Source organism: Neophocaena asiaeorientalis, unplaced genomic scaffold (assembly GCF_003031525.2).
Source record: "Neophocaena asiaeorientalis asiaeorientalis breed wild unplaced genomic scaffold, Neophocaena_asiaeorientalis_V1.1 scaffold478, whole genome shotgun sequence".
NCBI classification, from domain to species: Eukaryota; Metazoa; Chordata; class Mammalia; order Artiodactyla; family Phocoenidae; genus Neophocaena; species Neophocaena asiaeorientalis.
Genome location: NW_020173200.1, coordinates 2,050,637 through 2,064,812, shown reverse-complemented (window position 1 = coordinate 2,064,812; position 14,176 = coordinate 2,050,637). Strand labels below are relative to the sequence as shown.

At 48.7% G+C, this 14,176-nt stretch overlaps 1 protein-coding gene across 1 annotated transcript; it reads right to left on the bottom strand.

Annotated features, from left to right (window-relative positions):
* Positions 1 to 331: 331 nt before the first annotated feature.
* Positions 332 to 13,709, bottom strand: MPL (MPL proto-oncogene, thrombopoietin receptor). Its single transcript, XM_024744759.1, has 12 exons — positions 13,631 to 13,709; positions 13,345 to 13,477; positions 12,826 to 13,004; positions 12,009 to 12,307; positions 11,444 to 11,606; positions 11,061 to 11,187; positions 6,667 to 6,848; positions 6,362 to 6,504; positions 4,298 to 4,457; positions 4,010 to 4,106; positions 1,843 to 1,930; positions 332 to 1,628 (listed from the first exon to the last, which is right to left on the bottom strand). The coding sequence occupies exons 1-12, from the start codon at positions 13,707 to 13,709 to the stop codon at positions 1,341 to 1,343; spliced, it is 1,938 nt and encodes a 645-aa protein (XP_024600527.1). The 3' UTR covers positions 332 to 1,340.
* Positions 13,710 to 14,176: the final 467 nt, after the last annotated feature.

Here is a 14,176-nt window from a genome sequence, read left to right as displayed (position 1 = left end):
CACTATTCCTTGATGGTGTTCCTAAATCCTGCCTCATCTTTATAAATATGCCCTTTATTAAACTCTCCTCCAGATACCCAGACTGAGTGCGTCATCTATTTCTGCCAAGACCCTGACTGACACAGTGGGTATATTTGGAGTCAGCAAAAAATACTGTTTGTTTGAGAATTTGAATGGGTCAGGGGAATCCATAATCAGAATGGCTAAGCACATTTACTGCTGCATATGAATGGCAGAGAGGATGAGAGGCATGGAGTTAAGGCGACATTGTCCAGAAAGATTTCCTTCATTTAGAAAACATTTATTGAAGGCCTGCTACCATGCACCAAGCACTACTCCAGGTGCTGGGGGGTGGGGGTCGGAGGGAAGACAAATAAATCACAGCCCTTGCCCTCAAGGAGCTCACAATCTAGTAACAGAAGACAGACATGTAAACGGTTACTTGCATAAACCATTACAGGTGCTGTAGTAGAGGTCTGGGCTGGAGATAAGAACTTTGGAATGGTCAGCATATAGGAAAGGCAATGAGAACCGATGGGATTGGAGACTGTTAAGAATGGACTCTTGAGGGACTGCAGTAATTAAGGAGTGGAAGAGATTCCAGGATAAGATTAGGAAGGAATAATTACCATAGTTTAGACATATCAAAACTTACTATGTCCTAGTTACTGTGCTTTACTTAGATTATCTCACTAAATGCTCTTTACAACTCTATGGGGTTCTGTTATTACCCCTGTTTTATAGATGAGAAAATTAAGGCTCAAAGACTTTCCTTGCTCAAGGCCATACAGCTAGCAAATGGGAAAGACAGGAATTGAACCCAGCTCTGACTCCAGAGCTATGCTCTTAACTATTAGTAAACTCAGAAAGGCCCGAGCAGAGCCAGGAGAGATGGTGACGTATGCAAGCCATGGAGGAGAGAATTTAAAGGAGAAATGAGTAGTCACCATGACAAATGACAACAGAGAGATCAAATGGATTGAGAATTAACAAAATCTGATTGGATCTTGTGATGAGAAAAATTTGAGGTGAGTTTTGCCTGAGTAGTTTCATTAGCGGAGTGGTAGTAGGGGAATGAATTGAAGTAGTCTGAGGAGCAAATGGGAGTCAGGAAGTGGAGACTCCTTTTCAAGGAGTTTGGCATTAAAGAGGAGAGAGAAAGGAGGTGAAATTTAGAGGGGCTTACTCAAATGAGCCTTGTCCTGGATTTATGTCAGCAGCAGTACTGAAAGATCAGTGTTATGAAGCCCAGCTAGGAGGGTAGACAACCGGGAAGGATGTGAGGTCTGAGATGGTTGTGTTGTTGGGATGGGGTGGGTAGGGAAGTTCAGAAGGAAGGACTAGAGGGTTTGGATCTGTCCAGGGTACTGGGAGCGAGGGGCCTGCCAGCAGCTGAGTGGTAAGTAGGAATGGTTGGCGATGTGAGTGGTGCAGTAGGACCCTGTCTCAGCCATGCGTGGGCACACAGACAGGGGCATGGTCCCCAGGCAAGAAGGCTGCAATCCTCGGTAGTCCATCTGGGCCTGGGAGGAACATAGGGGCAAGGGAGTCTTCTCTGAGGACCTAGGTACAATTTCAAGGAGGCTGGGTTCCACTTCCTCACAGGCATCTGAGACTGCAGCCTTGGGCTGGGAGAGATGAGAGAGCGGGGGAAGGGGTCTGGATTAGAGCAGGTCCTGTGGGAGCAGGACCTGGATTGTGTAGAAAGGAGGGTTCGGCTGGAGGTAGGGCCCAGGGATGGTATGCTGGTGGGCAAGGGCCTTGGAAAAGTTGTGTGGTAGGGCAAGGATCCAGCTCCACACAGGGCTGGTGGTGGGTGATGGAGAGCAGGGGTGCACTCACCGGACTCAGGGCTGCAGTATCCCTAAGGTACTGGCCTAGGACCCGGTGCAGGTCTGGAACTGAGGGCCACAGGGCATGCCTCAGGCTCCTTGAGGAGAAGGAAGAGAAGGAGACTGAGTTGTGGGAGTGAGTTAGGAGGGGAGCCCTGAGGGGGGGCCGTGGGGGGAGGCAGTGAGGTGGGGGAGCAAGCTTGGAGAGGTAACAGTGTAGTCAAGGCGGTAAAGTAAGGTAGTGGAGCATAGGTGAAAAGGAAACCTCTGGTGGTGGAGGGAACTCAGCAGTACGGAGGTTCAAAAAAGGGATTTGAGTGTCCTCAAACACTCCTTCCTCAGGGCCTTTGCACTTCCTGTTCTCTCTGCCTGGAACACTTGATTTGTTCCCTCACTTCATTTAGGTTTCTGCTCAGACATCGTCCTGACAGAGAGGGCTTCCCTGACTGCCCTAAAATAGAACCACCTCCCTTCCCCATCACTCTCTGTCTCCTGCTCTGCTTACTTTTCTTTATAGCACTTGACTTACTGTGTATTTATTAGATCCTTATATATATCACATAGACGAGAATGTAAACTCCATGAGAGCAAAGAGTTTGTCTATTTGCTCACTCCTGTAGCTCCAGGGTGTAGAACAGTGTCTGGCTCATAATAGGTTCTCAAGAAATTAGTTGAATGAATGAATGGAGAGAACCAATGGGGCTTTTATTAAGTTACTGGGGAAGGTGGTCTCTCCAGGAAGAACGTGGATTAAGGTATGTTGGGGGAACCTCCAATTCCTTAGGCTCATATTTCCACATGGAGGGACTTTAGCTGAACGACATTTCAGGCCTCTTCTGTGACCTCACTCGTATCTCTCCAGGGAAGGAGGAGTGATGTATCTGGTAAATTGGGGAAAAGGAACTGAGTACGCCTGGTTCAGCAGCATCACCTCCCTCCTCTCTCCCAACTTTTTTGTTGGAGCTGGCTACTTGCATAGAGGCTGCATTGCGGTCCTCTCATACATATGAGTGGATTAAAAGCTCAAAGACATGTTCAAGGAGAGATGCAGCACAGAAGAGGGGCATCTAATCTAGCCTAGGGTCATCTAAAGAGGCCACGTGCAGGAGTTACCTTCTGAGCTGAGTCTTTAAGAATCGAGAGATGTTACCAACTGAAGGACTGAGGTGGTATGGATTCTGTCCTTCATGTTTATAACTTCCAATGACATTTCTCCTCAGCCTTAGTCTCCCCACATCAACAAGTCATTCATTAATAACATTTATTTAAGTGTGTGCGATTTAGCAGGCCCTGTGCTATAGATTTAAGGATGACCAAGTAAAGCATAGGGAAGACAGATAAAGAAATGAATGCAGTAAAATGCTTCTGGTACTATGGAAGAAGTCTGCATTGGGGCACAAAGAAAGTAGCCAATAGGGGAAGGTCAGGAAAGGTTTCCTAGGAGTTGGGGAAGAAAGTTATTTATAGATAAATGGGTATTAGTCATCCAGGGAGGATATTCCTGGCAGACGGGACATTATGTGCAAAGGCACTGAGAAGTAGAATCTCTTGACTTGGGGAGGAAATCACCAACAGTCTGGCAAGGCTGATGCACATGGTGGGAGGGTGGAAATCCTGGCAGGGGCCAGATTTTGCACAGCCTTCCTTGTCATTCTAGCGTCTGGACTTTATCCTGGGGCGCTAATAATGTGACTTAAGGAGGCGGAGTGACAAGTTCACGTGTGCAGTTTTAGAAAGATTATTCTGATGGCTGCGTGAGGCTAGACTGGAGGGAGAAGGGGCTCCGTTTTGGTGAGTCAGGTAGTGCCTGTACCGCTAGAGAAAGAGGGCTATTGTTTGAGCGAGCTTTACGAGGTGGAATGACCGGACCAGACTGGATAAGGGCGAGGGTGGCGCCTAAGTGTTCCGGCTTGGGTGACAGGGGGACAGTAGCCTTGTTACTGAGATGAGGAGTCAGAAGGTGGGCCTGTTTGGGGTGTCCCGTAGAGTGGGCATGTTAGAGTGTAAGAAGGCAGTGCGACTCCCGGGGAAGACGCGCTGGGAGCAGCTGACGCCACAGGTGTGGATGTGGGACTGTCCGGAGAGCGGGTGACATAGAGTGACGCGGGGATGCTTCTTTAGAGGCCGCTGGCCTCGCCCGGACCACGGCCCCGTCTCCCGCCTGACCGGAGCTGTACCTGTAGTGCGCAGGAAACTGCCACCTCAGCAGCAGCAGGCCCAGGAGGGCGCTGACGCCCAGCACCAGGAGCAGAGCGGTCACCAAAAAGATCCAGGCTAATGGACAAAAGCAGTCAGATCTCGGGGGGCCACGCCTGGCAGGAGCCCCCCTCCCCGGCCCACCAGGCCCCACCCCTCCGCCCCGGGGCGCCGGGTAAGTCGGCTCGGCAGCGGCCCCGCCCCTCGCTGCGCCGGCGCCCCTCCGCTCGCGCAGGCGCTGACCGCCTTTGCTCTGGCTCGGCCCTCACCGGTCTCGGAGGCGGTTTCCACCCTCACTGGGTCGGACCAGGCGCTCCAGGGCCCATGGAAGGTGGGGCCGTGGAGCCTGGCGCGCAACTGTACACGGTAGCGGGAGCGCGGGCGCAGCTCTAAGGTCTCTCCCTGGGCCCCGAGAGGCGGCTCCAGCACCTGCGCAGAGGAGAAGCGGGCGGGTGGTCAGGCTCCCGGTCCGGGTGGGCCGGCGTCGGGGCCTCTAGAACTCGGCATCTGACCGAAATCCTACCGCGTTGAGTCCCCGGGGATTTCCCCCAGAGAGCCTCGCTGGCAGAAAACGGTCATCCCAGCGGAAGCTGGCTGGAGAGAACACCAGGACAGAGAGCCTCGCCCTGCCTGCGGCCTCGCCCAGCCTGGCGCGGTACACCCCCGTCACACAGACTCATCTACACAGAGTACTACTCATCCTGACACATATACATACGATAAACCGACAGAGATCTGGTACACACACAGTGACCAGGCACGCACCAGACCAGGTTGGCCGATGGAAACCCCGGACACGCTCAGATACTCGGAGCCACGTAGACCAGGCCACAAATAACATCCTCTGAGTAGAGGATGCCAGCACTGTGCTAGGTGCTGGGGGTACGAGGAGAGATTTCAAGCACAGGGAACAAGAATCGTGTGTACAAGCAGGGAGACATTATTAACTTGATCAGTTAGCAAACATGAAGAGTAAGACACCCAAACGAGTAAATAGTTACAAGAAATAATTAGTGCAATAATAATGATATAAGTAAGGTACCACGGGAGCACCAAGAAGAGTGTAATGCTGCCTGAGTTGCTTGATTGGAGGTTACAGAGTGTTCTGTGTACTGAGCGCATGCACGGGCCGGCTGGATGGTCAAAGGTGAGGTTAAGCCAGCGGTAGTAGGGACATGAGACCGATTAGTACAATAAACTCAACTAATTTGTTGATAAATAGAGGGAAGGGAAAAGGGAGAAGAGTCAAAGATAATTCCAGACTCGGGTAACTGGGTAAGTGTTGGTGCCACTGTCAGAGACAAGGAACAGGAGAGGTAAGTCTGAGGAAGAAATGCTGTATGGTTCTATTTTATTAGTTCAACAACAGTCAGAAATTATGAGTGGTAATGTCAGAGTAGTGGTTTCCTTGGAGGGTCTGCGTATGTGACCTGCGGGCATGAGACGCTTCTGGGGTGCTAGAAGTAATCTCTGTCTTGATCTGGGTAATGGTTACATGGCTGTATACACATGTACAAATTAATCAGTGGTATATTTAAGATTTGTGTTACTTTATGTAACTTATACTTCAGTAAAAAAGTAAAATAAGTTTGGGGAAGAAGATGAGTTCAGTTTTAGATATACTGAGTCTGAAATGCCCTGGGGGCTTTTAGATAGAGCTGTCTGGTAAGAAGTTGTATATACATGTGGTGAATGAGAATAAAAGTAAAGAAAGAAACTAATATTTAATGAATATTGAGCACCTTCTATCTGCCAGGCAGTATGCTAAATATTTATATATTTAATTTTTACCGTAACTCTGGAAAGTACATAGCTTTATCCCCATTTCACCAATGAGGAAACTGAGACTTCAAAAATTTACATAATTCACCTATGGTATAGAAGTTCCTTTTCATATGGGTGTTGGAATGATAAGTTTGGGATGGTTAACGTATAGTCATTGAAACCACAGAGTTGAAGCACTCACTTAGGGAGAGCGTATATATTTATCTAGAGGAGAAAAGAGTCTAGGATGGGACTGTTGGAAGCACAACCTATTAAGGAAGTGTAGAAAGGAGGAGCCAGGAAAAGAGCGAGGAGGTTCAGTCAGAGAGGTGGTATGAGAATCAGGAGAGACTGATATCCCAAAAGCAAAGGAAGGAGAAAATTTTAAATAGGAGTAGTCAGCATGTCAGATGCCAAAGAGAGATTAAGACACCAGATGAATCAGATAAAACATAGATAAACAAGCTCAGACGTGAATACACAGACACCTTCACTCCTGATAAGAGATACAGTGAAACTCAGGGATACCCTGATGATGAGGTCTGGGGGCATTTGTTCCTTGACTGTACCTTCCAGTCCTGATGGCCTTCTCCTGTGTATCGGAGCTGATAGCAGGTCTCTTGTGCTGCCCAGGGTGATGGATGCTGCCATTCCAGTTCCAGCTGCCCACTGGAGACCTCCCTCCAGTGTAAGTTTGGAGTGGGAATGAGCACTACAGGGACGTCAGCAGGGACTGGCCTAAGCCCTTCTGTGCATGAAACATCATGTCACCAGGGCCACGGGTCAGAAGTATCAGAGTTGGTGATCCTGGGCATGGGGTCAGATATGGTAGAGGTGGGAACTATGTGGGAGGAGAAGGGGAGGAAGTTCTTACCAGCCTGATGGATCCAGAAAGGGGAGCCCAGGTAGCTGTGAATGGCACCCTGGGCTGTGGTCACCTCCACAAGGATGTGAATAGCACTGTCATTTCGTGACTTGAAGTGGCAGCGGGAGAACTGGGAGGGCTGTGATCCTGGATTTTTCTTCTGCTCTTCACACTTCTCCCAGACGGGGTCCCTACGAATCAGTCCCATAGAGTCATTGAATCAGGCTTGCCTCAGAGACTAATCCTCATATCCCCCATCCCACAGGGAACTGGATTATAATCTAACTTGTTCTTTGGATGGGCCTGCAGGGCTTTCTCTCCCATGTCCTAATGTTTGGTTTTCTGAGGTTTGTTTTGGTGTCCAGCCTCTTCTTAAGAAAAGAGCTAGATGAGATAGGAAAATAGCATATGGGCTATAGAGTTCAGGTCTTGGCTTATTGGTGTATAACTCTGGGCAAATTACTTGATTTATCTCTGCCTCAGTTTCCTCATTTGTGAAATAGGTTAATAATGCCTACTTTGAATGGTATTATTTCAGAGATTAAAGAGCTTTCATCTTTCTGGAGGAAAACATGTTTTTAACCTGTTCTCATCAGGCGGCCCTCTTAGTCACCTCTAAATGTTATTTTACTAATAGATTATTACGACAGCCTCCTACTGGCTTTTCTGCCTCCATTTCTGCCACTCCCTTCAGTTTACTCTCCACACAGCAACCAGTTCCAAAATGTTGATCTGATAATGTCCAGAATATCTGACACATCTGTCCATTTATTTTGATCTTTACCCCCTGCTGCATTAGATGAAACCATTATCCGTTGCCTGGATTAAGGCAAATTTCTAACTGGTGATCCTGCTTCCACTCTTACTTCTTTTTAATTGCACAAAGAAACATCTTTTCGAAATGTAAATCATATCATGTCACTCTTTTGCTTAAAATCCTTCAAGGACTCCCCATCCCCCTTGGAATAAAATCCAAACTCCATACCAGAGCCTATAGGACTCCATACGGTTGAGTTCCTCCCTCCCTCCCCATTCTCCTCCCTCCCTCCCCATTCTCATCTCCTACAATTCTCACACCAGTTTACCACCCTTCATGCGCACAGGCCTTCTCTCTGTGCAGCAGACGTACCAGGTGAACTGTCTTTGCAGCTCACCTTGCCCTGGGTTGCCCTGCCTCTAGATCTCACGTGACTCACTTCTTCTTGCCACTTGGATCTCAGCTCACCTGTCACGTCCTTGGCAAGCCTTTCTCCGACCACTCAGGTGAAATTAGCACCCCTCCCCCACCCTCCCACTTAGTCTCTATCATATAACCTTGTTCCTTTATTTCTTTACTTGTTTCTCACCCCCTCTTCCCTTCTCCCGACTAAAATGGAAGCCGCAACAATGCCGGAAGCTTTTCTGTTTTGTCACTCTATCCCCAGTGCCTGGAACATAGTCGCCTTCGATAATTGTTTATTGAACAAATAAATCCTGTCTCCTTCCTGATTATAACCCCTAAATGGGTAGCTATTACTAAAATTATTTATCATTTTATATATTTTTATGTTTACTAATTTATTCAACAAATAATTGATACTATGTGCCAGGCACTGTGATAGGCCCTATGAATACACAGAGGAATAATTTTCAAGGACCTGTCATTTCAATGGGAAAGGTAGAAAAACAAACAGATGATATTTTTCTGTGATGTGCACGGGCTGGCTTGGGAATATCAAGGAGGATCATCTAACCCAGATGGGGAGGGTCAGAGGATAGTTCCCGTACAAGGCAGTGCTTAGACTGAGTCCTGGACTCTAAACAGGACAGGCAAAGGGGACAGACAGACATCCCAGGCACACGCTTGTGCACAGATAAGAGATATGGTACTCTGGGGGAAATTCTCAGTGGTGCAGAATGCTTTTAGCATAGAGGGTCTGGTGGGGAGTGGTAAATGTGAGCAGACCAAGGTCATGGATGGCGTTATTGCCTTTCTAAGGAGTGTAAACTTAATCTTGCAGTAATGATGGAGACACTTAAAGATTTTAAACAGGAATTGTCATCATTAGCTTTGTACTTTAGGAAAGTCACTCTAACTGCAGTTTGTAAGAGAGGACTTGTGAGGGTGCACTAGGCAGAGAAATTTATTAGGACAATGTTATGGTATTTTACATGCAGAGTTATGAGGATCTGAAAGTAGGGTTGTGGTAGTTGGGGTAGAGGGAAATAGATGGATTCAAGGGATACTGTACAGGTAGAAATGACAAGCGTTTCTGATTGGATATGGAGGGTGTAGAAATGGCAGAAATTCAGGGTGGAAAACTGATTTGATAGCAGGATGGACAAGAAGAGGAGGAGCAGGTTTTGGTAGGGAATATGTGAATTTGGTTTTGCCACCTTTTGATCCATCCATGGCCCCTCCATACTATGGAAATCTGTGCAGTTATTAAAAAGAATGAGTTACATCTTTTTGTAATGATCTCCAAGACATATTTTTAAGTAAAAAGGTAAGTTACTAAATCATACATATAATGTGATCCAATTTATATTGAAAATTGTGTATAGACATATGTAAATGCATATAAAATCTGGAAGAATACATTAAAACTGTTAATAGTGGTTTTTTTCATTATTCATTCATTCAACAATTTTTTTTTACTGAGCATCTACTGTATTCCAGGCACCGTGTGAGTTGAGAACATATTGGTGAGTAAAAGCAGACACTGACTTTGTCCTCATGGATCATGTCTAGTCAAGATCAGCCTTTCTCAGCTGGAGCTCTGAGACAGAATTTTGTCATCAATCAAATAACCATGGGACTTCCCTGATGGCACAGTGGTTAAGAATCTGCCTGCCGATGCAGGGGACACGTGTTCAATCCCTGGTCCAGGAAGATCCCACATGCAGCAGAGTAACTAAGCCCACGAGCCACAACTACTGAGCCCACGTGCTGCAACTACTGAGCCCACGTGCCGCAACTACTGAAGCCCGCGCACCTAGAGCCCGTGCTCTGCAACAAGAGAAACCACTGCAATGAGAAGCCCTCATACTGCAACAAAGAGTAGCCCCCACTCACTGCAACTAGAGAAAGCCTGCACACAGCAACGAAGACCCAACGCAGCCAAAAGAAAAAAACTATGTGAGGTATCAATGTAAAATTGTAACTATCATAAGTATTTAAGAAGGAGAGGTACGTGGTACAACAAGGATGTATAATAGTGCCATTGGACCTAAGGAGGAAGGTCAGGGGAGGGCTCCCTGAGGAGGTGACATTTGAGTTGAGATCTGAAGGATAAATAAAGGTTAAGTAAAGATAGGAGAGTTGGGTAAACAGCATGTGCAAAGATCCAGAGGCAGGAGGGGACATGGCAGGTAGGGGGGAACAAAAATAGGCCAGTACTGGAGCACAGAGCACAGAAGGTAGCATAGTACAAGATGAAACTGAAGGCATTGGTGGGGGCTGAGCCTTTTAGAACTTTACACGGCCACAGTAGTGTTCTCTTCTTTGTCCTAAGATCAATGGAAGCTGTGGACCTTGGAAGAGTTTTAAGCAGAGGATGTTGTATTTATTTTTGCACTTTTATTTCTTTATTTATTTTTAAAGATTTCTTTTGATGTGGGCCGTTTTTAAAGTCTTTATTGAATTTGTTACAATACTGCTTCTGTTTTGTGTTTTGGTTTTTTTGGCCGCGAGGCATGTGGGATCTTAGCTCCCCGACCAGGGATCGAACCTGCACCCCCTACATTGGAAAGCGAAGTCTTAACCGCTGGACCGCCAGGGCAGTCCCTATGTTTTGCACTTTTAAAAACTCACTCCAGCTCCTGTGTGGAGAATGTTTTGGAGGATCCAAGAAGCGATCAGTTCATAAGACTTCTCAATAGCCTAAGTGAGAGATGATGATGGCTTGTACTAGGATGATGGCAGTGAAGAAGAAAAGTGGACAGATTCTAGAGATGTTTAACAGGTAAAATCAGTAAGACTTGGTTATATACTCGATATGAAGGAAGTGACAGATCAGTGAGGTGTTTGGTGGAAATTCTTGAAGGCCAGGTGAAGTTTTGATTGGATCTGATAGATAGTGAAAAGCTGCAGTATCTGAGTAGGGAAAGGCCACGCAAAGTTTGAGTTTAACAAAAGTCAGTCTGTCAGCAGCATGGGGGGTAAATCGGAGGTAGATGAGAATGTAGGCTGTTGGAATGGTCCAGGTGACATGATTAAAGCTGCATGAAACCAAGGCATTCCCAGCGAGTATGAAGAGAGGTTGAAAAGATACAATACCCATTGGAGGATGAGAGCATGGAGGCTGTTTGGTTTGGCGGACAAGGGAGGGGAGTGAAGAGGACCAGGACAATCTCTCCCTTCTTTCTGCAACGTTGTGCTTCTCTCCCATGACATCAAGCTCAGTCAGCAGTTCAGTTCTCACCTGTCTCTGGGGCAGCACCATGCCCTGCTGTGGTAGAAGAAGCCTTGGGAGCTAGCATGGTCCTGTTGCTGCCACTGACAGGTAACATTCTTCAGGTCCAAGGTAAAGCATTGCAGTCCAATTTCCACTGGGGTCAGAGAAGGAAGTCCCATCAGAGCCCATGTGCTCCTACTCTATAGGGTGTCCAGATCATCTTTACACACGTAACTTGGAACATTTACTCCTATTCTGTCTTCTCTCCCTGAACATAGTTCATTCTGTCCAGTGGCAAGTTTGAGGTCATCAGGAAGGACCATGGTTTGAAGAGCTTCCATATCTGGCCCAGGCCTCTCTAGAGATCTTTTCTATCTCCTCCCCATCTCCCCATTCCTTTGTTGACTCACCTGCATCCCCAGGCAGGTCCACGGTCACAGGGAGGGACCAAGATCCCCAAGAGCCGCGGAGGGAGACCCCATCAGGTTGGCTGCGTAGCTGGAGCCAGTAGGAGTTACCAGGCTGGAGCCCTGAGATGAGGCAGCTTCCACCCTTCACTGTCAGAGATGGAGCCTTGGGAGAAGAATCCCAGCCTCAGAACTAGGTCTGCCTCTCAGCCAAGAGAGCCTCCACCTCTTATATTTGAAGCGCCCCACAACATGCCTGTGGAGAGACACTCAGTTCTTCACTGGATAGATATGCACACAGACTGGGAGCCAGGTCAGTGGGTTTCAGGTGGAGTTCAGGGCTTTTTAGGGAAATCCCCATTAACTTGGAGGCCTGAAGCTCTCGATTTTGTTGGTATGAATGACCCAAAGTGGGAGATCCCTAAATAGACATGGCTCCTAATCAGAGCCTATACTAACTCTCTAAGGACCAACCCAGTCTGGAATCCCCAAAGTATGGCCTATCCTTTCTTGGGGGCAAAACTGTGGGTAGGAGATCAGGAGGCGGAGCAGAAGAAGGCCGGGATACTTCTCTAGTTGTGGGGGTCTGCTCGGGTACATCCTGTTGGGGCATCACGGGCTGAGCACATGGAGACTGGTCCGGAGCTGGGGCTAGGTTTGGTCTCCGCAGAGCTGGGCAGCAGGTTTCTGTGGACAGCAGCAGTGTGACTGTGGGACCAGTGGAGTTCCTCGGATCCTTAGGGCCATAGCGGAGTTCATGCCTCAGAAATTCACTGATTTCGGGAGCTGGGACCTCCCAGCTGATCTGAAGTTCCCCTGGCTGGCTCCCTCCCATGGCCTTGATGAGGCTGGGGGGACCTGGCAGGCCTGAAGGTGAGACAGGGCATGTGAGAACTCTTTGGGGGCCACAGTCTACAGCTCAACCCATGGACTGTGGAGAGGGGAGACTGGAGGCTGGATTGAGGGCAGCCCCTGGGGCAGGGCAGGGAGGCTCCTTATCCTGTTCTCCTGTCCTCAGAACAGTGACCTCATTGCAGGTTTGTTAGGCTCAGTGCTCCTCAAGAGCAGGGATGTCTCTTCATCTGTGCATCCTTTTCACCTAGCACAGTGCCTGGCACATGGTAGGTATTCTGTAACTGATGAATGAGTGAGTCAATGAATAGGTTAATGATGGGAAAGTCAGGATGTCTCTGGTGTGGAATGAAGTCTAGCTCTGGATGCTGAGGCTAAGAGGAATGAGAAGGGGGTCTTGAGGTGCCTCTGGGGGTCTGGTAGTTGGGGGGACATCCACATCGTCTTGAAAGAGCACAGCTCGGTCTGATTCTAGGAGCTGGCCTGAGGGCAGCAAACAGGGGGGGCCAGGGTGACAGGAGGATGGTCCGTACCCACAGTATCCACAGAGAGCACCCGCTGGGTCAGATTCTGGTTCAGAAACACGTTCTTCACCCAGAGGTGCAGTTGAGAGAAGAGGCGAACTTCATCCTGGGCTGGAAACTGGCACACGTACCGGGTTCCAAAGGGCAGCACACGCTGGGAACTCAGGGGGCAGGCACGGGGCTTCTCCCTGTGGGCACAGGAGAAGTCCATCCTACCTACACGGCCACCTGTTCAGCCCTGAGGACCCAGGTCTGGGCCCAAACCCAAGTTCTATTTCCAATACTGCCATTTTTCTTCTCAGTGCCTGGGTGGGATTAGGGGTTATGTGGAGGGTGTGAGCTGGGTATATCCAAAGCACATCTGTTCATTAAGTGGCTACTTAGGGCATGTACTTGGAGGAGTCCTCTGATAGCGCCAAAGGCAGGGAAGCTACTGGAATGGGGCTCAGCTGTGGTATGTACAGGACAGATACAGGGGAGTGGTACATACATGGTACATATATATGATATATATGATGCAACACATACCCTGGGTAGGCATACAGCAGCTGATATATTTCAGTGGGCGCTGCTTCTTCCTCATCCCAGAAGCAAGTGAGGTCCTCAAATGTTCGGGAGAAACAGTTCAGGGACTCTGAGTCCGAGGCCAGCAAGGAGGCATCTGAGGAATAGCTGGTGAGTTGGGCTCTGGGTCCTCCCCGGTGTGTTTGTGGGCAAGAGTCGGGGACCGATGGGAGCCTCCTACTTTGCACATCCCCCTCCCAGGGCTCCCTCTTCCTGGGTATAGGTGATCTCCACCCTCCACATACCTCACCTTGGCTGGTGACTTGTGCCAGGTTTTGGGGGGCCGGGAGGAGGCAGGAGATGACCACCAAGAGGGCCCAGGAGGGCATCTTCTCCGGCACTGTGTGCCTGCCTTAGCCCATCCTCCCTGCAGGAAGCCGGGCCCCAATCCCCTCCCGGGCCAGCCCCTCAGGTTCCTGTCAGATACAGCCCCACGTCCTGTCCCTGTCCCTGCCCCTGTGGGGCCCATCCAGACCACACTGGGGCCGGGGGCCAGGGGAGGGGGTGTGGGAGTGGGCAGGAGGGTAGGAGGAATTTGAAAGAGAGGATACAGACCTTTGGTGGGAGGGAGATGGGGGGGTTACATTTTTTTGACCATGTACCAAAAGCAGAGTAAGCCTCTATGTGTGTCCATGTTCACTGCTGTAGAAGGGTGTATTATGAGCATGGAGAGCAACATTTACTGAGTGCTACTTACAATGCTGCCATGTGTTAAGCACTTTGTATCTACTGACTCAGCTAACCCTCACGATAGTCTTATTATTTCCATTAGTGATGAGGAAACTGAGATGCAAAT

What these genes read in the sequence shown, in the direction of transcription:
- MPL (XM_024744759.1), bottom strand. Translation starts at nt 13,709, where the DNA reads ATGCCCTCCTGGGCCCTCTTGGTGGTCATCTCCTGCCTCCTCCCGGCC. An exon ending in GGAAACCGCCTCCGAGACCG is followed by an intron (nt 4,107 to 4,297) that starts GTGAGGGCCGAG and finishes TTTGTCCATTAG; the next exon opens with CCTGGATCTTTTTGGTGACC. An exon ending in CAGTTTCCTGCGCACTACAG is followed by an intron (nt 1,931 to 4,009) that starts GTACAGCTCCGG and finishes CTTCTCCTCAAG; the next exon opens with GAGCCTGAGGCATGCCCTGT.